Genomic DNA, 26,704 nt, shown 5'->3' on the forward strand with positions numbered 1-26,704 from the left:
CTTTTTCCTGTGGCCGAGAGGAGGCAAAGGATGGCAGACACTCTCAGCTTCCTCCCTTCCTAGCAAGCAATCAGGTACTGTAATGGTAGTGAGGAAACCCAATAGCCCCACTGTTTTGGCCCTCCAAAAACTGCTGCTGGGAATTGTAAGGGAACTTTGGCATTGAGTTTTGAAAAGATATAAGGACATCATGGTTTAGTCGATCTCAAAGAATAACTGAACTTTTATGCAACGATCTTTAATCTGCCTCTTTTGCAAAGAATATGCACTGCAGAGCACAGGCCCAGGACACTCCAACCTAAATGTGAATTGAGCATTCAGGGAGCATCCACAATCATTAAAGGGGCTTAGCTTCTTTTCTCAAATTCTTGCTTCCAGATAAAACCATGGAGACAGACCCATTCACATTAATCAGCGCACAACAGGCAGCACACCCTTGCAACAGGGTGCTATGTAATCTTGTGGGATCTTAAAGGGTAACACATTTATTATAGCATAAGGTTCTGGGGACTGGGATCTACTTCATCAGATGCATTGTAAGTTGACCTATGCTTTTAAATAAACATTGGCACAGAGAAAACAATTGTTTCAGAAGCACATGATATTTCAGCCTCCAGGCAGTGCGTGAGACAAGATTTGCTCAAAGATGGCCAATTGAAATGTCTATAACCTTCTGAAAACCCGTAAGTGCAACTACATGCAGCTGTACAAGGAAGGGGTTCCAAAGGCATGGAGCTACCACAGAAAGGATCCTGTCTCTCAAAGGTCTAGGAGTTGGACACACAGCAAAGCTCTCAGACTGAGATCCCAGTGCGTGGGCATCATAGTATGAGTGCAAGTGGCTCATCTAGTAGCTCAGGCCTGATTAGGGCTTTAAAAATTAACACCAGCACTTTGAATTGGGCCTGAAGATACACTGGAAGCCAGGGAAGCTGATAGAATGCAGATGCTATTTTTATTTATGCAATTGCATGCATTAATTTCAGTTTGTACCGACTCTGGGTCCTTCAAGGTGAAGGGCAGGTGAAAAGTGGTCTGCATAAACAAATGAATAAAATAAACAAGGTTTAATACCCCTAATTTGTTCTTATCTCCCTCATGCGCTAGCTTTCTAGAGGCAGGCTTGATTAAAATAAAGAAATAGTTTGCAATGTATTTGCCTCCCACAGTTTGCAGTGGTAAAACCCAATAGGCTACCACCCGCTCTGCTTCTCCTCCCCTTTTCTGCCCTTTTCGGAACTGGATGCCACGTGACCAGAGCCTTATTTTCCCCGACGTGGGAGGAGCTTGAGCGCATTCATTCACGAGGCTGGCTGAGGGGGAGGAGCTTTCCTGCCTTTGCTTCACTGCGGCGCGCTTCTTCTTATGAATGAAAGCGACTTGCCCGCTCGTCTGGAGCGGAGGAAGGAGCCTCGGACAGGTAAGGGGATTTATGAAGTGGGGGGCGGGACACAGGACATGGGACACGACGAGTTTGGGGCGTTTCTCCCGCGGCTTCGTCTCCTAGCAAACTCGAGGGAGCGTATGTTTTGATGGGGTGAGTGGCTGCAGGTGGGCTCAGAAGACTATGCCCCACAAAGAGGGGACGCTCTGCTCTACTTTCTCTTTAACCGCACCGTAACCACGTTTTTACTCCGAAGCAAGCGCTGTTGGCGGATCGATTTCCCCGCTGCGCGTGTCTCATCCGCGAAGCGTTTATATCGCTCCGTCCGCTTGTTGTAAAGGGACCAGTGACTCCGCATCTCCGTAGAAAGACGCGGCAGGTGTGAAGATGCCGTCTGAAATCAGAGTCGTACTAGAATCGTAGAGTTAGGAGGGACCACAAGCGTCATCTAGTCCATCCCCTGCAATGCAGGAATCCTTTGGCCAACGCGGGGCTCGAACCCACAACTGTGAGATTAAGAGTCCGGTTTGCCTGGAAGCGGGAGTGCAGCTGTGTCTGGGAGAATCTATACTCAGCTGGGAATGGGTAAATGGAGGAGGGGAGGGGGGGTCTTTCTTTCTCTCTTCTTCCCTCCCCGCTCTGGTATCGCCGTCGCGATTGCTTTACAGCCACAGACTTTTGCTGATCACCCGCTGTGGCTGCTGGTCACAAATCTCTCTAGTCGAGGCAGCTGGTAAAAGGGTGCTTTTCAGTCCCTAAAGAGAGAGTGAAACATGATAGAAATAAAGACAAATTGGAAGAACAGCAGGTTTTGTGTTTTTTTTTACTAAAATGGGAAGATGAACAACAGATAAGAGGTTGTTGATTTTTTTTAATGCTTTTTAAAAACTCAAAGCAAATAAAAAGGTCTCCATCAGGCACCAGAAATACATCAGTCGGCACCAGGTGAGCTTCCTTAGGGAGAACATCACTGATACAATCTTACCTGTGAAGGAAGGAAGGGAAACCCAGACATGGAGCTTGGAGGAAGATCCTAATACATGGACACTACCGGGTCTCCTAGTCATTTAGGTTACGGAATGGAAGCCAATTGAGTTGCTTTAAGATTGGTGAGGAATGTTACACACACACACACTGCACCAATTGAAATTTCCAAACAATCATCAAGAGCAGCCCCATGTATCTTGTATTATAGTAGTGCAGACAGGAAGTTATTGGAGCATGGATAGTTGCCACCTGGCTAGCTCTGTCCAGGACCAGCCACAGCTGGTGGAAAATGTGTTGTGTCCCAGGTGTAATTTGAGCTCCCAACAATATGGCTGGATCAAATAGCTCCCCTCAAAATAAAAGCTAGATTATGTAGACAGGGTGCGATGCGGCCCACTAGCAGTATCTCTGTCTTGCCTGGACTTTGCTTTAGTTTGCTGTTCCTCATCCAGTTTACTGCTGATTCCAGAATTGGCTGCAAAACATATTGTTGGATCTTTGTGTGTGTTATTTCGCTCTTGGGGTTTTTGTAGTACAGAAAGTCACCACTGGGACTGTTTTTAGCATTTTTGTTGCTGATTGAACTATTGAAGATAAGGTGTTCCTTGAAACAAATGTCAAGAATATGGAATGTTAAGCAGAAACAACTGGAAAATAACCAGAGGCTCTGTAGAAGATGTGTTGTATTTTTATGAAGTGGCCTGGTCCTTGTCTTGTTCTACTTTATTCAGTTATTTCTGAGATTTCTATCTTGCTTCAAACCTCATATGATATTGTGCCTTTTGTGTACACCAGCGCTTTTTCAATGGCATTTTCCTTTTGCAGCTCTTTCTTGAGAGAGCAGCTCCTGTTTCCCCACTGTGTTCTGTCAGACATAAAAAGTTGTAAAAGCAAAATGGCATTAAAAAAGCTGAAAGTACAAAGTGTTTGGGGCTGTTTTTTATGCTCTGGATTTTTTCCTTTTATTTTATTTTTATTTGTGGATTGATGCAGCTGATTTATGGGAAGTTTCACATAAAATATTTAACGTGCAAGCAACACACATTTATAGCCATGACTTTCCCCAAAGAATTTTAGGAACTGCAGTTTGTTGAAGGTACTGGGAAATATAGCTCCATGAATGGGGAAACCACAGCTCTCAGAATTCTTTGGGGGAAATTATGCGCTTTAAATCAGTGTTCAAAATGCCCCAGGCATTAGGCATGTTTTGCTCCTTGCACAGGTCCTATCACGACTCAGTAGATATTTCTGGGTACCAGGTTAGCAGCCACAGTTTAAAACCTCTGCCTTAAAGGTAAAGGGACCCCTGACCATGACCATGAGGTCCAGTCGTGACTGACTCTGGGGTTGCAGCGCTCATCTCGCGTTATTGGCCGAGGGAGCCGGCGTACAGCTTCTAGGTCATGCGGTCTGGCGAACTAGAGCAGCACATGGAAATGCCATTTACCTTCCCGCTGTAGTGGTACCTATTTATCTACTTGCACTTTGATGTGCTTTTGAACGGCTAAGTTGGCAGGAGCTGGGACCAAGCAACGGGAGCTCACCCCGTCGCAGGGATTCGAACCGCCGACCCTTCTTCCATACTGGGACATGTGAATTGATGTTGGAGCAAGCTATGGTCAAGCAATGTAGTTGAGGTTGTAGAATCGTAGAATTGTAGTGTTGGATGGGAACCCCAGGGTCATCCAGTCCAGCCCCCTGGTGAAAAGACATTCCGTTGTGGCTACCGTAACCCAGGTTTAAGGTGCCAATTTGGTGCCTAGCTTTCTAACGATGCTTTAAATGTACGATATGCCCTGTATCTGTGAGAAGCTACAAATGTTCTGTATAGCTGATGGCCAGCAATTGTGCTCCAAAGGAAGATAGAGAGATGGAAATCCTCTTGTATTTGCTTTTCTCGATCTGTTCTATCTGTCTATTATATTCTTTCTGGGGATGTGGGGTATGGGCAGTACTCTTCAACCCAGATGTTTCATCTCCTTTTCTTCTTGTAGCCCATCCTCATGAGCATATTTCAGAATTAGAGTTATATGTGAACTATTTTGTGTGAATCTGTTAGGGAAAAAGTGAAGCTGGTTGGAGGCTCTGTCAGTAATATGTAGAAACTGTGTTACAGTGAGGAACAGTACAATGCATTACGAATGGGGGCGAGCACAAAGGATCAATTACTGTCATGTTTTCATGAAGAACTTAAACAATTTTTCATCAGTGAGTGAATAATAGCTTTGAGTTGTCTACTCTGGCAGAACCACAGTGTGAGATTTATTCCCCCCCCCATTGTTGAATTGCTTCAACAGACATTAGAATGGAAACATAATTGAAATGGTTCTGAAAACATGATGAAGCTGGATTGGGAAGGGCAGAAACAATGTACGATGTGCAATTCCGCCTAAATATCTGTGGTTGCTGGCACAACTGTGGATCTTGGCAGCTGAACTATCGAATCATAGAATTGTAGCATTGGAAGGGACCCCAGAGTCATCTAGACCAACCCCTGCAATGCAGGAAGCTCAACTTAATCATACGTGGCAGGTGGCTGTCCATCTGTGCAGAGGCGGAGCTAGCTGTGCACCCGGGGGCAAGGCCATGGGGGCGGGGTGAGCGTCCGGGGGGGGGGAGCTGCACCACTTTACCAGCAGCTTTCCTCACTTCCCTCTTCCTTTTCACAGCTTGGGGGAGGCTCCTCCCCCCAGGAAGCAGCCCAGGAGTGGGGTGCAATAGCGCTCTGCTTGCCCGTGACTCCCAAGCCTCCCCCAAGCTGTCAAAACGAAGGGGGAAGGGGAGAAGGCCACCAGCAAGGCGCAGCTCCGCCCCTTCCCCATACGGCTTGGGAGTTGCGGGCGGGTGGCGCACCAAATGTCACCTCCTCAGTGATGACACCCAGGGCAGAATGCCCCCACGCACCCCCTTCCTCCGCCCCTGCATCTGTGACAGCTCCCCAGGTTGGGCCTGCTACCTTTACCACCCTGGAGCTGTCGCAGTTAATTCTTTTCCCTGTTGGTTTCAGTTGCAGGGGAAGGATATTGAAAGGCAAAGATCTGCTAGGTGAGAAAAATGGAAAGCAGTGCTTTACTGCCATCCTGGGCAGCGTGAGCTGGCAAGGGTCTGGAAGTGACAGATGACCTGCCCATCATTCCTACTCCCCCCATCGATTGCTCTCCCCATCATTAGGTGGCAAAAACTACAAGACTCTTCCATACAGATCCATGCATTCCTATTTAGACTATATAGTTCCAGGCTTTGTTAAATGGTAAAGGATCAAAACTAGGGGGGGGGAGAGCCACGGTCGTTCAGGGGTGGGGCCAAGGCACGGGAGGGGAGGGGCCACAAAGGGGGAATGTGGGCGGGGGCTACAGGGCCAGCGGGCCTAACAACATTGCGGCGGCGGCGGCAGCGGCCACCTTGTGCTTCTGGGGCTGGCAGCGTCGGCAGCTACCCTGCTTGGCTGGAGAAGACGGGAGGGTCGGGCAGGTGAGAGGGGGTGGCAGGGCGGGCGAGGGCGAGGCAAGGCACGGCCACAGTCACGACGGCTCCGAGGCTTTGCTGCATATCAGCATAATATTTCAACCATGTTGTGGGTTCAAGCCCCACCTTAGGAAAAAATTCCTGCATTGCAGGGGGTTGGACTAGATCAGTGTTTCTCAACCAGTGTGCCTCCAGATGTTTTGGGACTACAACTCCCATCATCCCTAGCTAGCAAGACCAGTGGTCAGGCATGATGGGAGTTGAAGTCCCAAAACATCTGGAGGCACACTGGTTGAGAAACACTGGACTAGATGACCCTTGTGGTCCCTTCTGACTACAATTCTATGATTCTATTGATGTATTACCATAGCATATGCATCATTCTGCTTTCTTGAATTTTCCTACTCCTAGGCATAGCAGCCAACTCCTAGAGGCCTAGGTGCCTCCCCCCCCCCTCAATTACTGGTAAATACCGTATTTGAAAGAGTCACCCCCCCATGTTGATGGGCTTTCTATGTGGGGCTTATCTCCCCCCCCCCAGTATTTTATTAAGGATGGAAGAGGGAGGGAAGGAAGGAAGAAATAGAGAGAGGGATAAGTCACATTTGTGGGTGCCTCTGGGTGACGCTGTGATGCTGGAACTCTGCAGCAAGAGGAAGATACCGGTATGCCTGTACAGGAGCCTTGTAAGCAGCTTTCTCTCTGCTTGATTTACAGCAGGTACGTCCAACAGGTAGATTGTGATATACCAGTAGATCACTGGATGTCTGTGGTAGATCACTGCTAATAATAATAATAATAATAATAATTTATTATTTATACCCCGCCCATCTGGCCGGGTTCCCCCAGCCACTCTGGGCGGCTTCCAACAAAACAGAAATTCTAAAATACAGAAATCCATCAAACATTAAAATACAGAGCTTCCCTTCCTTAAATAAACTCAACAGCTTTGACCTGAACCCCCCAAAGGAGGTAGATCACTCCCAGTTTTTAACTCTGTGAGTAGATCAGAGTCTATTGGGAGGTGCCCACCCCTGATTTACAGTATACAGATGCAGGAGGAGGGACAGACTGTAACACCACTGCTTTTTATAAACATTACTGTGTCTATCAAAGCTACAGCCCCCCCTTTTCTCATTCACTTCCTTTTAGCCTTGCAGAGCCGCCTTAGTCAAATTGAATCCTCTGCACCCTCATTAAATCGCCAATAGAACTCTTAATGCGATCCCTGAATGCTCATTAACAACTCCCACTGAAGAACAATAAGGTGAAGTGGTGAGCTATCAAATCTTGCCTGCCTGAAAGGGGATATCTGCTCCATTGTCTTAACTGCTTAACTACCGGTAGCCACTTTGCTTTATTTATTTGATGTGTTTTTGTTACAGCTGTGTTCCCCCCCAACAAGCGGAGACCAAGCTGCTCTTGCTAAAGCAAAGCCCTTTTCACTTCAGTTTTTGGAGGGGAAAAGTGCTGGTTATGGTCTGTAAAATACATTAATTTTTTGCTTCTGGGGGGGGCAGCTGCCCCCCTGCCTACGCCCATGCAGTCTCATGCTGTGCGGTTTAGGGCCTCTTTGGGTAACCTTGATTGGAGACAACTAGAAAATAAAATGTCATATTTGGGGTTGTTTCTTCCTCCTTAATTGTCTGCACCAGTCCCATCTCCCAAAGAATATCTGGGCATTATGAGAATACTGTAGAGTGTAGATTAACTGAACTGTACCTTGGAACAAAAATAGCTGATTGTGAAGACGCTTCCAGGAGCACACTTCCAAAATCTAAATATGCCCATCTTCTTTGCTGTTCGTTTTTCAACCAATTCTGGGGGAAAATGGTGGCTGAAATATGACCCAATAAGTACTGCATAGCAAATGGTCTTGAGAATGTGGCTGGGATCACAGTAGGGTTACTCTGATATGTTACTCTGATGCAGGTGAATAGAAGTGAATTGGCGGAATTTATTCTGGAGTTAATCCATATCCCAGAATGAAACACTCACAGAGGGAGGGAGGGAGAATATGCCTAGAGCAGGGTTGTTATGGCAGGATCCATTGTGAGGGTGATAATTGTGGTCTGAATTTAAAATTGGTTTTCAGAGAGAAAAGACGGATCAAGTCTGTGAGAACAGTATGTTCCTTGATAGACACGAATTTGGCTGAACTGAGTCGCTGCTGAAGGAGATAGAAAGCTTTTGGGAAAGCTTGCAAGAGAAGCATTTGTTGCAGTTCTCTGTGTTTCTGGCTGCTGGGATTATAGCAATTCTGTATTGCAGAAGAGAACACCATACCAGTCCGATTGATGCTTCCAGTCTTTCCTTGTCAAATTCTGGCACTTTACTAATTTATTATTATTATTACTATCAAACCTTTATTAGGCATTTTACAAATAGAATCGCAAGAAAAAGAATCACATACAAAAGTATTTAAAATGCATACAAAGAGGCAAAAGTAAACTGCATATACTAATTGTATGTTTATATATATATAAATAAAATCTGAGATTTCTTCCTATTAAACTACTCATTTTATGCATTTATGCTACCCCGACTGAATGTATTTCCCTTGGCATTTGTCAGGGGTAGATATCGGAACACTCCCAGAGACAAGAGATACTGTAGATGTTCTCTGAATGTGCCGGATAGTGTAGAGCATATTCTCTTTCATTGCCCACTCCACAGCATGTTGTGTGAACGTGTCTTGTCCCCCCCTTCTGGGTGCTCTGGTGGAAATGTTGGATTCTCCCTGTCTGACATTGATCATAAGGTGACTGCGGGAGTAGCTGAGTTTTTGGCAGCAGTGTCTCAAGGAGTAAAGGAGTAAAGGGGTAAAGGTAAAGGTAAAGGGACCCCTGACCATTAGGTCCAGTCGTGACCAACTCTGGGGTTGCGTGCTCATCTCGCATTATTGGCCGAGGGAGCCGGCGTATAGCTTCCAGGTCATGTGGCCAGCATGACAAAGCCGCTTCTGGCAAACCAGAGCAGCACATGGAAACTTGCATTTTGACGTGCTTTCGAACTGCTAGGTTGGCAGGAGCTGGGACCAAGCAACAGGAGCTCACCCCGTCACAGGGATTCGAACCGCTGACCTTCTGATCAGCAAGCCCTAGGCTCAGTGGTTTAACCACAGCGCCACCTGGGTCCCGTCTCAAGGAGTAGTTTTACTAATTAAAAGAAAGCCTCGCCCCAGACTTCTGATCCTGTCAGCCAGAGGAAAGGACAGAGGTGATAGCAGGATCAAATATGGTTGCACTAGTGATGAATGGCAGAAGGTCACCACTGGTTCCTGCAACTTTCTGTGTTAAATTCACTGAACATTTACTAGAGTTGACCGTGTTCCTATCCCTTCCTTCAACCAATGCGTTCAGGGTTGGCAGTCAAGGGTTTATATTAATCCATTCTCCCTACCGCTCTGGGTGGTAGGCTGTTGAGACTGTCACACCGTAATCTTTGTAGTACCGTAATTTGAACCCGGGTCTTCCCAGTCTCAGTTCAGCACTCAGTTTGCTTACACCCCACTGATTTTCTTGAGACTTTCAGTATGAGAGTGGGGCAAGGGTTAAATAAGTACTAGACAAAGGAAATAAAGAGTATGAGGAGGAAGAAGGGGGTTGAAGCTTCAGGGTTGCTCAAGAGTCTGCTGGAATACGAGGACAGAAGCAAAAGACTACATATTGCAGGCTTGCCATCTATTCAAACTACAACCTTTGGCATTGCCCATTCCTGCAACACTTTCCAAATATAAGGTAAAAGGTAAAGGACCCCTGGACAGTTAAGTCTAGTGAAAGGCAACTATGGGGTTGCAGCGCTCATCTCACTTTCAGGCCGAGGGAGCCGGCGTTTGTCCACAGACAGTTTTCCAGGTCATGTGGCCAGCATGACTAAACCGCTACTGGCGCACGGAGGACCGTGATGAGTGCCAGAGCGCACGGAAATGCCGTTTACTTTCCCGCCACTGGCATGCTTTTGAACTGCTAGGTTGGCAGGAGCTGGAACACAGCAACGGGAGCTCACCCCATTGCGGGTATTTGAACCGCCGACCTTCCGATCAGCAAGCCCAAGAGGCTCAGTGATTTAGACCACAGCGCCATGCGCATGCCTCTTTCCAAATACTGTATGTTACTGCTGACAGTCATAAGGCAAAGATGATTTATTGATAGTGCCTAGCTAGCAGATCATATTATGTCCCCAAGCATAAATAACTTGACTGAGTCATCTTCAGTGAAATTTTTAGTAAAGACAAGTAGATTTGAAGGCTTACCGGCAAGATCTGTTGTTGTTAATTTATCTCTGCCATACCTAGCTTTGGAACGTGCTTAGAAACCCTTGTGTCCCACCTGTATTTGCCAAATAGGTTGGACAGAGGGAGGCATTTGCCTGAACTTTTGTGCTGCCCACTGGGAGAAACAAAGATGGGGAAAGCAAAGCAAAGGGTGGGCCAAAGCCTCAAAGAAGATGAGCAGTCAACTTTATGTCAGATCTCAATCTTACGCTTCTATAATGAAGTTTTCTGGGGGAGGTGGTGTTGTGGGCAGGGGGCCCGGTCAGTGAAAAGGCGGACATGTAAGAGTTGCAATAATTGGGCTAATGTAATAGTTCAGCCACTACAAACTTGTTCCACTGTAACTTGAATGGATGGAATTAAACTGTCTACCATCTGGGAAACTGAAATGAAGTCTAACCAAAAATTCCAAAAGGAATGGGTCAATTTACAGAGATTATTAGAAAAAAAACACCCAGTGTCCCCTAAGTCAAAACCTGGATTTGCTTTGATTAATTTTCGCAAAACATAACATGGATTACAATTATAGTATGCGGAAAATTGTAGAAATGAAGAAAGGATAAAAGGAACAGTATAAATAGGCAAAATAGACCCGCGTTGAGGAGGACGGAAGCCTATTAGAGAAGAAAGGGAATTGGGATTAAAGAATATAGTGACATAAGTCTGTATGTAAGAACATATGGATTTATGGTTGTATGTATGCTTTTTGTAAGTTTTTTCAAACTGAAAGAAAAAAATAGCTGCAGGTCTAGGCTGAAGCTTAAAAGCAAGCTGGATTGATTAAATTTCTTTGAGTTTCTCTAACGTTGAGGAAGGGGGCCGACTTAGTTTCCACACCCGCTAATAATGTGGAAAATATGATTGGAAGAAGCTAAAATGCTTCTTCTCCAGTGTTAAACAAAACAAAAACAGCATTCATCTCTTTAATGGAAGTCATTTTATTTCACGTGGCATTGGCCAATGCTACAATAGTGGAGCAGCCATTTAGTAACTGTGCAGTACTGTTTATGGAGGAAATAAACGTGGTTGTTTTTGTTTCTGGGATAAAGTATGCCTTCAGTTGCTGCTCTTTTACAGCAGGGGTTACTTCAACACTTGCTCTCCTTTGTCCTTCAACTTAGAGCATGGCAAAATGGCTTTCCAGTTTGTGAAAGTAGATCCAAGAGAAAGATAGCTTCCTCCTTCCTCCCCTCCTTCAGCTAGACTTTTAATAAGAGTATAAAGCCTAATGTGTCCAAAATGGTTAGGATGATTTGTTAAATTTATATACTGTACTGCCTTTCATCAAGAGGCCACAGGGTGGTTAACATAAAAAAAAAGAATAAAAAAATTCCTTCAGTAGCACCTTAAAGACTACATTTCACTGTATCTGAAGAAGTGTGCATGCACACGAAAGCTCATACCAAAATAAAAACTTAGTTGGTCTTTAAGGTGCTACTGAAGGAATTTTTTTATTTTACTTCGATCCAGACCAACACGGCTACCTACCTGTAACCATAAAAAAAAAGAATAAGGCAACAATAGTAACAGAAAAAGACAATACAGTCATACCTTGGTTTAAGTATGCTTCGGTTTGAGTACTTTCAGTTTAAGTACTCCGCGGACCTGTCTGGAACGGATTAATCCACTTTCCATTACTTTCAATGGGAAAGTTCGCTTCAGGTTAAGTACGCTTCAGGTTAAGTACAGACTTCCGGAACCAATTGTGTACTTAAACCGAGGTACCATTGTACTCCCTACACATCTACAACCCACCTGCTGGAAATCTAGCATAGTGTTGCCACCCAGTGCCGAGAGCCACTTTCTGTCTTTCTAGCAAGAAATTATCCACCTGTTTTGCACAATTATGCTTCAACCTGAAGCTCTACACCCGTAACAGGTTTGCATAGCTGTTTGTGCTAAAAATCAACACTGGAGTAGTTTGGATCTCTGAAGCAAAGCTTCTCCAGCCCTTTGTGCCTGGGTACCAAGAGGATCATGGGTCTTTGTATAAAATCTTTTTATAAGATAGAAAAAGATATGTAAGCTGTACAGCTGGAGCTTTGGTTGTAATCTGAGGTAGCTCTTTCAGAAGGTCATTTTTATTTTCTTTCTGCTTCTAACCCTCTTTTGTGTTGTTACAGTAATTGATACAGTCAAGCAACCCTTTGTATTTCCCCTTGTATCTTTCTTCTTAGCCATGTTGTTGTTGTTGTTTAGTCATTTAGTCGTGTCCGACTCTTCATGACCCCATGGACCAGAGCACACCAGGCACTCCTGTCTTCCACTGCCTCCCGCAGTTTGGTCAAACTCATGTTAGTAGCTTCGAGAACACTGTCCAGCCACCTCGTCCTCTGTCGTCCCCTTCTCCTTGTGCCCTCCATCTTTCCCAACATCAGGGTCTTTTCCAGGGAGTCTTCTCTTCTCTTATGAGGTGGCCAAAGTATTGGAGCCTCAGCTTCAGGATCTGTCCTTCCAGGGAGAACTCAGGGCTGATTTCCTCCAGAATGGATAGGTTTGATCTTCTTGCAATCCATGGGACTCTCAAGAGTCTCCTCCAGCACCATAATTCAAAAGCATCAATTCTTCAGCGATCAGCCTTCTTTATGGTCCAGCTCTCACTTCCATACATCACTACTGGGAAAACCATAGCTTTAACTATACGGACCTTTGTCGGCAAGGTGATGTCTCTGCTTTTTAAGATGCTGTCTAGGTTTGTCATTGCTTTTATCCCAAGAAGCAGGGGTCTTTTAATTTCATGACTGCTGTCACCATCTGCAGTGATCATGGACCCCAAGAAAGCAAAATCTCTCACTGCCTCCATTTCTTCCCTTTCTATTTGCCAGGAGGTGATCAGCCATACTGTACTGTATTCTTCGGAGGAGAAGCAAATGCCAGGCACTCTCTGCATCATGGGTAGGCAAATTAAGGCCCAGGGGCTGGATCCGGCCCAATCATCTTTTAAATCCGGCCTGCAGACAGTCCAGGAATCAGTGTGTTTTGACATGAGTAGAATGTGTCCTTTTATTTAAAATGCATCTCTGGGTTATTTGTGGGACATAGGAATTCATTCTTTTTTTTCCTATTATTTCCAAAATATAGTCCTCCCCCCCCACAAGGTCTGAAGGACAGTGGACCGGCCCCCTGCTGAAAAAGTTTGCTGACCCCTGCTCTACTTATCTGTGTTACCTTTGGAAATCACCTCTCACCACAGTTTAATAAACTGAATTTTAATGCTGTTGCAGGCAGCGAGTTGTTACAATGTATGGAGAAGTGGGTATTTTGTTCATCCGTCAGGGAAGTGTGTGTATTTGAATATCTTATTTGAGCTTAATAAGCCACATAAAATTTTAAATGATAAATTTAAGCAGGCCACCTGTGTAAGACATTTCACTGCTGTTCTGGAGAAGTGGGGTATTAACTTTCAACTTTCAAAGTTGTGAGGTGGGAATTTCTTGAACATGGCACTATTTGTTAAAGGCAACTTGATTGTGTGTTGCTTCCAATGCTGTCTGCATGAATGCAGTGATGTTCTGCATGGACAATAGGACTTCACCTCCCTCTCCTTCCTCTGCAGTCCCCTGTGTGCCCTCAAAATCTGGAGGAATGCCGGGGGGGGGGGAGGACCTTCTGGTTCTGGAGCAGATATTTATGGGGCTGGGGTGTGTGCAAAAAGTTGCAGGGAGAAGAGTAGAATGTGAAGTTCCGTGGTGTGAGTGCTCATTCACTTGTGCAACTTTGAATCCTGCCTTGTATTTCTGATATGCTGCCTTCTGATAACTGAACTGTTTAAAAGCACCATGGCAAAGCTTTAATACGCGTCCCGAGAAAAGCCCAGGTTCTGGGCTCTGGGAAGAAATCACGGGCAATGTCAAAATGCGTGTATGTGGCACATCTCTGGCATGTCACACTATTTAGGAAAACAAGACAGATAAAAGTGAACAGAGCATTTGTGTTGAATTCTGAAAGCATCAGAAAACCTTTGTCTTTTTAGTCTAAACGTTTAGTCTAAATAGGAGAAACAGGAAACGATGTATTTAGGTGTTCTTTTTAATTCTGAAACAGGTTATTATTTGGTTATTGTAAACCTCTGTTTGTTTTGAAATTTGTATTTCTTAAGGAGCGAAGATTTTCGTTTCACAATTGTAGGGAACTGTTATCACTCTTGTGGTTCATTCAGGCGGGGCCAGGGAGATGTCAGTGTATTTCTAATGAAGCAATTCATGCCCTTGATAGACAAGAAGAGCCCTACTGAATCAGACAAAAGGCCTATCTAGTCCAGCATTCTGCTTTCCTATATTGGATAAATAGTAAATTATATCTCTGTGCATAATAATAATAATAATAAATAATTTTATACCTCACCCATCTGGCTGGGTTTCCCCAGCCACTCTGGGCGGCTCCCAACAGAATATTAAAAACACAATAAAACATCAAACATGATAAACTTCCCTAAACAGGGCTGCCTTTAGATGTCCTCTAAAAGTCAGATAGTTGTTTATTTCCTTGACATCTGATGGGAGGCCATTCCACAGGGCGGGTGCCACTACCGAGAAGGCCCTCTGCCTGGTAAAGCCCTTCACACTGGTCACTGGAGGTAGAAAGGACTACTTCATCTTATATTGCATTCCTTTCTTAGTTGTGCTAATAATAGACATTGACTTTTTCGGTTGTTCTTTTACCATTGTATTATTCCATGTTTCTAAAGTGCCAAGACTCTAATGATAAAGTATACACACTATACTTAAATATTTCTATGTGAGCTTGCTTTTAAATGACAAGTGTCGCCTTGCAATGGATAGATGTGTCAACAGAGACACTCCTTTTCCTTTATTCTTCTTGCTTAATACGTTCCCTCTCCCATTTCCCTTTCTGCCATTATCATTTTCTTCTTCTTCTTTGGCATATTCCTGCTTTCATGACAGGCCCCCTCTTCTTCTGCCTTAGGTGCTATTGGCCATTTATAATAAGATAGAAAGCTTCACATAGCCTTGAGGGAGTCATGTCGATCCTTACTGGTGCTTGGTTCCTGGGGCCAAAGGGAATCTGTTGGACTGGTCCTTGTACACTGTTCCCCCCCATGCAACGAAGGAAAGTTGGGCACAGGGACTGAGGACCACCACTGTTCCCAGGAGAACACAAGAAGGACCCTGCGGGATGAGGCCAAAGTCCCATCGAGTCCTGCGTCCTGTTCTCACAGTGGCTGACCACATGCCCCCTGGAAGCCTGCAAGCAGGGACTGAGAACACCACTCTCAAAACTTGTGATACCCCGCAACTGATACCAAGAGGCATACCAGCAATGGAGGCAGTATGAACCTTGTACCAGAACCTCCTTGCTCTATGGAAAGCAGTGATAGTGAGGGTGAAAAGAGGGGAGAGGGAGATGGAGGAGGGAATCAATAGGGGGCCATCTCTTCTGTAACTAATTGTAGTTCTGCGCTAAGATCCTTAAACGCTATCTAAGCTTTATTTTCTGCTTTACAGCAGCAACCGCTGTTAATGAGCGTTTATCAAAGCTACTTTGCTTTCTGGTTTGCTGCATTAGCTGTCTTGGAGCTAATTAACGTAGATGAGCAATCTCCATGGTTCTTCCTAAATTTCCTTACTTTGCTTTTTGGTGATGCCTCATTTCATCAGCCTGATTTATCAGTTGCAGGAACCCACGGAAGATGGCTTCATGGGCATAAAACCTCTCAGATTGACTTGTTTCCTTTCGGAGTGTTGCGCTAAGCTTTTAAATCCTGGAACTCTGTAGGCACATGCTGCATTTGTATGTGTATTTTCTCTCTCTCTCTCTCTCTCTGTCTCTCTCAGATTGCCATGACAGGAGGCATCATCTTGATGGTTTCAGGGTGTGGGGTGCCATTAAATGTAGCAGAATAGAATGGGGAGAGACATAATGTATTGAGCACAACCCACCAGGAAGTTCTCTGTGGAAACCTCCCTGAAATGGGCAGGAGCAGCAGAAGAGCTCAGTGTACACTGAGCTAAGGACATAATCTTATTGAGCATTCCTGTTTATTTCAATGTGGCTTAAGCAGGGGAACTTCCCACTGGAATGTGCCACTGCCACACTGCTTGGTGTGGAGACTGCCATTTTCGATGTTCCGCCTCAAGCGCCATTATGTCTCTGGCCCATCCTGTGTGGGGTGGTCTTGGTGGTGGTTGTTGTTTAGTCGTTTAGTCGTGTCCGACTCTTCGTGACCCCATGGACCATAGCACGCCAGGCACTCCTGTCTTGCACTGCCTCCCGCAGTTTGGTCAAACTCATGTTCGTAGCTTCGAGAACACTGACCAACCATCTTGTCCTCTTTACAGGTACTGAAGAAGTGTGCATGCACACGAAAGCTCATACCAAAATAAAAACTTAGTTGGTCTTTAAGGTGCTACTGAAGGAATTTTTTTATTTTACTTCATCTTGTCCTCTGTCGTCCCCTTCTCCTAGTGCCCTCAATCTTTCCCAACATCAGGGTCTTTTCCAAGGATTCTTCTCTTCTCATGAGGTGGCCAAAGTATTGGAGCCTCAGCTTCACGATCTGTCCTTCCAGGGAGCACTCAGGGCTGATTTCCCTGGTGGTAGAAAAGCATATTGGGATATACTCTGAAGTTCAGGAGCCAGTGCTGGATGTGTGCTTCCACAGGTATGAGCTGTGCCATCTGACAGCCTGTTGTTGTTGTTGTTGTTTATCAATGGTTGCTGACGTATATAGGATTTTGGTGTAAACCTGCAAAGGATTTTGCCACAATGTGGCAGGTTTGTCATCTGGGGCTTTCATGTTATAGATTTAGTACAGTATTATTATTATTTTAAAAAGAGAGAAATTTGTCTTCTAGTTTGTAGAAGCCGTCAGAGGACTCTTTGGATGACCTATGAGGTACACTTTGTTGCCAGATTTATTTGAGGTATAAGGAGTAAGGGAACACGTAAAACAATCTGCTGAATCATCAATTTCTACTAGAAACCTGTTGTTATCATCACTTCACCCACTACCATTATTTGCAAATGCAATTTTCCAACAGCTTTCCTGGCCTGTCAGTTCTCTGACTAAACATTTGCCTGGAGCGCTCGAATTTAAATTGATGTCATGCAGAGACTCACTATGGTGAGAATTGAAGCTGCTGCTGGTGCTTTAATGATGGCTTTTGCTTGAGGCAGGTAGAGAATGTGGATTCTGCCTTTTCATTTTTTTTAAAAAAGATACCTTGTTTGATGCTACATCTGTTGCCTTCAAAACTCCCCCTGGCAAAAGACAAAATTATGTACCTCTACACGAATAACTGAAGGGAGAAAACAGCATTACAATGATGGCTCTTTCCCCTGCCTGCAATATAGAACACTTTAGGGAAGTTTTTCCTTGGGGTTATAAGTACAGTTTCCATAAAAGTCTCTTCAAGTGGATCTTTTGCTTTCTCTTGTTGAATGATAAATATCTCAGAAGCACAGATAGAGATGAGAAGGCCTGGGGGGAAACCCGCAAAAATTGAAAAAAAGTGTGTGGAATATTCAAACTATGTCAAACTGGTTTTTTTTCCTTGCATTTTTTCCAGAAAAAAGGCTTCGGAAAAAAGCCTCCCCCCCCCCCGGCCTTCCCATCTCTAAGCACAGAACAGCCATCATTGGTGGCCCATCTTTCTTTTTTTAAAATCATGCAAGGATTGGGCAATCCTCCCGCACTTGTTGCAAAGGGATCCAGGCATTTGAAGTCTCTCTGGCTGGTGTACCCACTTCTTATGTTTATGTTCATGCTAATAAAAGCATCAGCTGCAGATTTCTGAATATAAGATCGTTGCTAAGGAGCCAGAAAGGGTGAGGGATCCATCCCTTTTCCTTTTCAGGTCATATTTTGATTATATATTCTGTGTTTTGATATCGTGATTTTATTCCCTGAGACCTGTGGGTATAGGGTGGTATACAAATTTAAGAAATAAATAAAGTGCTGATCTAGCCCTTAGGGGATCAAATGACTGTATCGATGCCATTGCCAGATCATGGATCCGTTCCTTTGTTAAAAGTTTCTTAAGGATGTTAAAAGCTTCATAAGGATGTTGACTTCACCGCAGTGACTGCAAGGTGTCAGGGCTGATGTGTCAGGGGTGGCGTGGAGGGGCTGGAGTAATGTTTGACCTCAACCTCAAAAGTCAAATTCAGACACTTGTTATGAGGGGGGCATTTGAAGTGGTTGTGTGAGCCAGGAACTTGGCTCCTCCTCCTGCTGCTGTGGAGGGGAAGCAGCCGTCAGCCAATGGCAGCAGCATGAGGAGGCGGAGGAGCCATGGAAGCTGAGCTTTCAGGCACCGTGCCCAATGTCACCACATTGCAATGCCATGACGTTGTGCACGACGCAAGCCCCCACAATATCTTTCCAGAGTCGGAGCACCTGTTAGCTAGTCATTCATCTCTTATTAAAGAATACGGTGTTACCGGTACCTCGGGTTACAAGCGCTTCAGGTTACAAACGCTTCGGGTTACAAACTCCACTAACCCAGAAATATTACCTCAGGTTAAGAACTTTGCTTCAGGATGAGAACAGAAATCCTGCTCTGGCGGCGCGGCGGCAGCAGGAGGCCCCATTAGCTAAAGTGGTGCTTCAGGTTAGGATCGGACCTCCGGAACCAATTAAGTTCTTAACCAGAGGTACCACTGTACTATGTTAGCACTTCAGTTGGTAGCATACACTGTTTCTGAAAGCTGACAAGCTTAAATACGAGCAGGAAGCATGAGAAGGAAAGTGGTGGGGCAGGGAGGAGGAGGCAAATGATCAAATGTGAATGCTTACAAAAAAATTATCTCCCTCCTCCTTGCCCCAGTTTCCCTGCGTCACTCAGGTGTACAGGACAGAATGTTGGGTTTCATCCCATGAAGTGCATTGATTGGGTATGCTAGCAATCCTACATTTTGTCTGCTTTATGAAGCTGGCATGATAAATGTGGTAAATGCTAAAAATGGGTGTATGTTGACTAATGCTTTCAGTGCAGTGTTTGTATGCACCCATGGAGCAGACAACTGGAAAACGACATCATGTCTCAGAGTTGTTTGATATGAGATGTTAGGTGATGATTAGACACTGAGAGCCAGTTGGACAGTGGCTGTACTTAAAAGTGAAAGGGCCCTGGCAAGAAACTGAATGTGGAGCACATGCTTTCGTCTAGAGCAGGCATCCCCAAACTTCGGCCCTCCAGATGTTTTGGACTACAGTTCCCATAATCCCTGACCACTGGTTCTCTTAGCTAGGGATCATAGGAGTTGTAGGCCAAAACATCTGGAGGGCCGCAGTTTGGGGATGCCTGGCCTAGAGTCTGGAGAATGGAAAGAAATGAATGGCTATCACATTTTCTTTTCTTTTTTAATGCTAGTAGTTAGTCTTAGAATTAACAGATTACCTCCTGAGGCTGACTAGAGTGTACACTTTTTTCAAAACTGTGCAGAATTTATTACGAACTGCCTATCAAAATTAAGAGCCCAGCTATTCTTAAAACACTAAGCCTGCTGAGTGTTTTCAAAAATCCCTCTGTGACAGGTATGCTTGGATGGCGAGAGAATACCAAATAGCCTGTACTCCACAGGACAGTCTTAATATATGCGCACACATTTTTCAGAATTCTCTTTCCTCTAAAGTGGAAATGGTTGTGAGGCTTCAACTATTAATGTACTTTAAACTACACCGAAGGTGCCTGATTGTGGCATTGTGCTACACATATAAGCATACATTTGTAAACTATGCAAATGTAAAATGAGGGTTTGTAATAACTGCAAGCTGTCTCTGAATGGGTGTTAGCACATTATATGTTCCTTTTATGTGTCTACAACCGGTCCACAGCACCTCGCTTTTAACATAAAATCTATGAGCCCCTAAGAGTCCATGTGGCATAGAGGTTAGAGTTTTGGACTAGGGCCTGGGAGGGCAGAGTTCAAATTCCCATTTAGCCATGAAGCCCACTGGGTGACCTTGTGTCTGTCACTGTCTCTCGGTGTCACCTACATCACAGGAACATTGTCAGGGGGAGAACCCTTGTATGCCAGCTTGAGCTCCATGGAGGAAAGGCTATATATAGCCTAACACCAGCCCTGGAATCATCTTGTGTTCAGCTGCTTCACTGCTGATTTTAGCCATCCATCAACAGACTGCGAAAGGTGGAGGTGAAGGCTGGCATTTGCAAGAGAACTACTGCTGCTGATTGGAATGAGGAGTCGTGGGTGTAGAAAGCTGAGAGGTTTGGGGTGGGGACTTGGTTCAGACGGTTTTCCCCCTGCTAAAGCTTGTTGTCTTTGCATTTCTGTATTGATGCAGGTTGGAGATGGCTGGACCCAGATTTATTTCCAACAGAACATCCCACCACTCTTTACTATCGAATTCTGATTATACTTGGGAATATGAATATTATGAATACGGGCCAGTTTCCTTTGAAGGCCTCAAGGCTCATAAGTGTAAGTCTTAATCTGGGTGCTCTATGTTTTGGTTGTTTCAATTACCAAAACTCTTCATTCTCAACTCAAATGTCAAGAAATTGCATTTTTGGAATTGCGCGTGCGTGCGTGCGTGCGCGCGCGCGCGCACACACACACACACACACACACACACACTCAAGGGTCAATTTGATAGCACCATTGACTTACCCCTTGTAATTTTCTTAAATATTTGTGCCCGCAGTTTGAGAGCATGGGCTTTACAGATAGGGAAGGGGGCAACCCTGACTTCTGAGCCAGGATTTTCTTTTCTTTTATGAGCACCAGTCATTTCCGGATCACTCCATGCCTCAGGGGTGCATGACGAGCTTCTTTTTAGATTGTCTCTGCTCATTCTATATTTCATGGCCTTGGTAATAATCACATAGTCAAATTGTGATCTGAGCTGCTCTTTGGAAGACACAGCCAAGACTGTTGTGTTGAGCACTACATAGTCCTTTATGAAAGGAGGCTCATCTTTCCAAATGGAATTTGCCAGAATTGTATGCAGGACGTCAAATGTGAGCAGAGCATAGTGAAGCTGCAATCAGCCTTAATTATATGCTGCTTTACTTTGCCACGCTGTAATCATTCCTTTTATTGTTTAAAAATTATATAGCTAAGAAAAAAATAGCTTTTATTATCTTACTTTTGTGTTCTTGCTAGCATTTGAGTATGCCTTTCTTTGCTGGTTTTAAATTCAACCCCCTGGAATATTGGGAAGGAAATGCCACAATGTGTGTGTTTGTGTATGTGTTTGTGTTTGTGTGTATGCGCACAGACGTAGCAGGTTGTTTCCCATGCTATGTGTGTGCTAGAGGAATCTTTGCAAAGCAGCAGCAGTGGATAAAGCCGCTTGGGGCGGCATGTGTGCCCTGCGCCCAGGGATGGGGCCAGCCACCCATGGGACAGAGCCAGCCAGGGCAGAACGCTCCATGGGGTCTCCGAGGAATCTGCCTGTCTCCTCCCACTCAGCTGCCCTACAGTTGAGGGGGAGGCAACGGGCGTACTGTTTGGGGCAGCGCAGAGCCTGTGGGCACTCAAGCCACTGTGTCACTCCCAGGAGAGACATGTGGCTTGGGCGCACTGCAGGCCCTGTGGTGAGTGCTGCCTGGCATTTTGTCACCCCTCTCAGTGGTGACACCCGAGGTGGACCACTCCCACTGCACCCCTTCCTCCACTCCTGCAAAGCAGCACAAAGTTTTTATTTGCCTGATTTCACTGACAGAGTATATTAACAATACAATACTCTGGCCCCAATCCAGAGAACTTTACATGACTTGCAGTGCAAGTTCTAACATCACTGATCACCTGCCGCAAGGTAGGGAGGGGCATTTAGGCACCCCAGGCTGCCCACAAGTGATCCGCACTGTGAACAGCTAACACAGTGATATATGTGGATTGTACATACAGCTGGGGGCAGTAGTACACACAAATATATTTCTGTGCAGAGATGATCCTCACCAAAGCAGGGCTTGACAAAATGTACACGAAGCATAATCAGCCAAGGATTGGGCAACAGCTGGTCCATTTTTGTATTAATGGAAATCTATTGCACCCACGTCAGCCGATTAATCTCTCTCCTCCTCTGCTTCTCTTACAGATTCGATTGTGATTGGGTTTTGGGTTGGCCTTGTTGTCTTCGTCATTTTTATGTTCTTTGTACTGACCTTGTTGACCAAGGCGGGAGCACCACACCAAGAGTAAGTACCACCAAACAGACGTCTAAGGCCCAGGACCCAGGTGGCAGCAGCATCTCTGCTGCCATAGCTCTTTGGAATTCGCTCAGAAATAGAGTATACCCAACATAGCTTATGTTTTAGCCACTGCACAATTCTATGTAACTTGTCCGTTCTGAAAAGACGATGTCCCCTTGATCTTGCCAATGAAGGCATGCCACTTACTTCAATGAAGAAAAGGACACAAGATGCTGGTTTATGGCAGGTAATCAGCCAAGGCTTGGGAGCTAGGGGAAAGATGGAACTAATGAATATTCGAGATGAGGGATAGAGAACTGGCCATCTGGATGGAGCTGAGCTCCAATTCCCATCAGCCTCAGCTGGCATTGCTAATGTTGGGAGTAATGGGAAGTGTAAACCATCGACATCTGGCAAGCCACAGGTTCCCCATCCCAGTTCATAACTGTTGGGAATACAGAATGTCCAGCTGTAGGGTTTAGCTGGCTTGCAGGAGGCAGAGCCCATCTATTGCAAACCTTTTCTGGCAGATGGATTCCAACACAATTTTACCTATTCTCTGAGTGTAAGGGTGCTCCCCTGACAAGAAGTTTAGTGATTTTATTTAAATCTGGATGGCTTAGGTTTCGTTTATAACTGGGGGTTTTTTAAATGAAAATTGCAATTATGTGGAAAACATTCAAATTTCCTGGGGATTTTTTTTTTAACCGTTGAAAACGCAAAATTAGAACTGCATGTCAAGCTTCTCCTTTTAAGAAGAATATCTGGAGAGGACCAGTATTTCCGTTCAACTGCTATGTTAAGTAATGCATGGCTTGTCGTGGGGCAGGGAGGACAGTCCTTCCAATGAACTCTACAGAATTTGCAGCACTTAGGGTTGGTTCAGATAGGCATATGTAATCAGTTGATTATTGTAGGATAAGGGCAAGCCATTGACTCAAGAGATTCTGGAATGGGGAGGACATATTTTTTTTGCCATCCTGTCTCAGCCCAGTCTGTTTCCAAAGAGTTTTTTGACACCTGATCTTTTATACTAATGTTCCTAAGTGAAATTGTGCCCAATTTCTCACCCACCGCTCCTCTCTCCTTGCTTCCTAGCACTGCGGACTCTTCTGAGAAAAGGCTCTGCATGAACAACTTTGTGGCAGACTTTGGAAGGCCTCTCGATTCTGATAGGATCATTTCTCAGCAGCCTGCTGAGGAATCCAGGCTGCTTTTTCACTGCTACATCAATGAATACGAGAACATGGACAGGGCAAAGCAATGCCAGAGAGTGCCAGTTATGGACAGTAACATCCATTTTCAGGAAGTAATTCAAAGCAGCGAGAGATTGGCGGAGGGGCTGAATAGCCATGCAAAATTCAACATCCCTAACTTTGTGAACACTGACCCGAATTCTTCCCTGGGTGAAGACGACCTGCTGATTTCAGAGCCGCCTATCATTTTAGAGAGCAAACACTGAGTCCAGCCTCCCACCAGATTATTGACTGAAGAATATTGAGCAAGGTATTTCTTAAATTAAAACAGAACACATTTCTCCTTTACTTTCTATCCTATCTTTCATTGGCGAGTACAGGACTACAGTTGAATACACTCTGGTGACCAGCATGGGATAGTTTTATGTGGTCTTTTTAAGTGTTTGATGCAGCCAGAGCTTCTTACACTGCTTATTTTATTTTATTTCTAGAAGTACAGCACAGCTGTTTAATAAGGAAGTTATCCATGCTGGAATATGATAGGATGTGAGAGTTGTTGGATTGTGTACATGTGTGTGCTGGAGTGTGTTGGAAAGTCACAATACTCTTAAGCCTTGCATTTAAGCAAGCTAAGAACACAACCCTCCAAAAACTCAATTCAGAGGAAGTCAATTGTACCTAAGCCCTGTTGAGATCAAAGGACTTAAGCACTAGTAGCGAACTCTGCACTGAGGTCAATGGCTTTACAGTGAGACATAGTTCTACATCATTTAGAAGTAGTTGGACATTCTGTGGCGAAAGCCTTATGCCATATCCTGTGTTGCAGGAATGAGTGGGCATACATCTATGCTGTATGTGTGCTTTATAATCCTCGTAATGTGCAAGAACTATTCTTGTGTGTTCAATCGTATGTATACCACATATACTTACTGGGACCAATTGTCTAGCATGCTTCTTGCATGTGTACAAAAAGCCCTGTAGGTATACATCATGCTCAGACAAGTACCTGCTATTCCCTCATGTTCCCATAGTTGTGTTTTTCCTATAGAAAAAGTAAATGTAGATATTCTTAATTGGTTTCAGTGTGAATAGCATGTTTTGTTTTGCTTTTCTTCATGCTTGATCCAGGAGTGTAACTTCTTGATATACATTATTTCTCCAGTACTATTGCTTGAAATAAACTGGGTTGTTGATTTTTATACTAAAAAATAAAGCCTGCCACCTTCTGTGAACTGCCATACCTTTATTGTGCCATGCAATATCTAGTCTTAAGTGAGCTTCTAAATTGCATTGCACATAGCACTATGGAAACAAACTTACAAACAGAGCCATGGATTGAAGCCAGGGTCAGTTTTCTGCTACGGCAGTGCTTCCCCTTTTGCCTGTAGGCAGATAGATGGGCCACTGATGGGATCCTTGTTGACATCAACCAGCAGAAAGCCCCCAAATGCCCCCATTGGACCAAACTGATATGCCTGCCCCACCTTCTGCCACTGCAGGGCTGCAGATGTGGCAGTGGCCCCACCTCTCTGGGATGTGGGGGAGGGGAATTTGGCTTGCTCATGAAGACTCTGATCTACTAAAGAAGATACCACATCTAAACATTATGAAAAAGGAATGTGCCTCCATCAGAAGGAAGGTGGTGACATCTAGCTGACAGCATCATAAGGACTCCATTACGACACCAAACGCCCTGACCACTTTGCAAATACCATCACATCGGCATACAGCGTGCCTGGGAAATGTTTCCAGCTGTGGCAATGTAAGTCCCTTTTTGCTTTATATTTTCTTTATTTTACAAGTGTTCTCTGATGGTGGGATGGAATCTTGTTGACCTTTACTGTGGTTTTTTGTTTGTTTGTTACTGCCTTTTCTGAGGATTTATATAATGTAATTGTTCCAGCAAAGCAAATTAACATGGTATCTCCTTAAATGCTCCTATTGTCTTTTTAAAATAATTTGAAATTCAAATTTGCCCATTTTTGTTGTGAACATGCTTCACTCAATGAACAGCTTTCTACATCTCAAAAGTTTGCTTCTAGTGTTAAGTCTGAATGAGTCCAAGGAGGATACATACCGGTATATATCTGCTAGTAAAGGAGTTATATTAGGGAGTAGTAGTTGCATCAGCGGGTGGCGCTGTGGTCTAAACCACTGAGCCTCTTGGGCTTGCCAATCGGAAGGTCTGTGGTTCAAATCCCCACAATGGGGTGAGCTCCTGTTGTCCTGTCCCAGCTCCTGCCAACCTAGCAGTTTGAAAGCACGTCAAAGTGCAAGTAGATAAATAGGAATAAAGATAAATTACTTCAAACGTGAAGTAATGTGGCACCATGTTGATATCACAAACGCGGGAAGGTAAATGGAGTTTCCGTGGTCTCTGGTTTCCTTCACGGTGTTCCGTTGTGCCAGATGTGGTTTAGTCATGCTGGCCACGTGACCCGGAAAGCTGTCTGTGGACAAATGCTGGCTCCCTCAGCCTGAAAGTGAGATGAGTGCCACAACCCCATAGTTGCCTTTGACTGGACTTAACTATTCGGGGGTCCTTTACCTTTTAACCTTTGTATTAAAAGAACAAGAAGCTGCAACACAACACGATGTCTGTAATGGTGGGTTTATAGCCAGAAATGATGATTTTGTATATTACTTTGCTAGGTGTTATTTCTTTTTTTAAAAAAATGGAAGGTGGGCGAACAGGTATCTAGACTGTGTAGGGACACACTGGTTTTTTAAAATGATGGACCTCATCTGGAGGTTAAAGTAGTTGCGCCTTTGTGAGCTTGCCCTGCTTTGCCCCCCTTCCCCACTTTCTATGACCTCATTTAATCTCTAGGGAAGGTAGCGGTCATGTGAAGTAATGTGGCACCATGTTGATATCACAAACGCCTTTTAAAATGATGCATACTATTTGATCCCTTGCAGAGCTAGGGCTCCACCAGTCTATGGATAGCGAAAAGCTTAGGCATCTCTAATTGTGATGGATTGGGCCTCAGGAGTGTCATTAAATGGCCTGGTGCTGTTAACACCATCTGCAATAATTTACACGACTAAATATTGTAGCATTTTGGTATCATTGTATCAATACTAGAGTGGATAGTATTTCCATGGCCAAATAAGAGTGGCACATCATTTATGGAAGATGATGCCATTAGTGTTCTTATGTTGGGGAATCTCAGAGCAGAGTAGAAACAAATCAGCCCCTTGACATGGGATCAGAGGAAACAGCCTCTAGGGCAGATGGTGCGACTTTCACACTGACTTGAGGCCCAGTGCTTTT

General features: G+C 44.7%; 1 protein-coding gene across 1 annotated transcript; it reads left to right on the forward strand.

The window, feature by feature from the left end:
- Positions 1 to 1,314: 1,314 nt before the first annotated feature.
- MRAP2 (melanocortin 2 receptor accessory protein 2) lies at positions 1,315 to 24,960 on the forward strand. The gene is given in 5 exon segments (XM_035109463.2): positions 1,315 to 1,420; positions 20,383 to 20,519; positions 22,141 to 22,240; positions 23,333 to 23,688; positions 23,691 to 24,960. Coding segments are annotated over 4 exon segments (621 nt in total). The 5' UTR covers positions 1,315 to 1,420; positions 20,383 to 20,389; the 3' UTR covers positions 23,726 to 24,960.
- Positions 24,961 to 26,704: the final 1,744 nt, after the last annotated feature.

This window comes from Zootoca vivipara, chromosome 3 (assembly GCF_963506605.1).
Source record: "Zootoca vivipara chromosome 3, rZooViv1.1, whole genome shotgun sequence".
Lineage (NCBI taxonomy): Eukaryota > Metazoa > Chordata > Lepidosauria > Squamata > Lacertidae > Zootoca > Zootoca vivipara.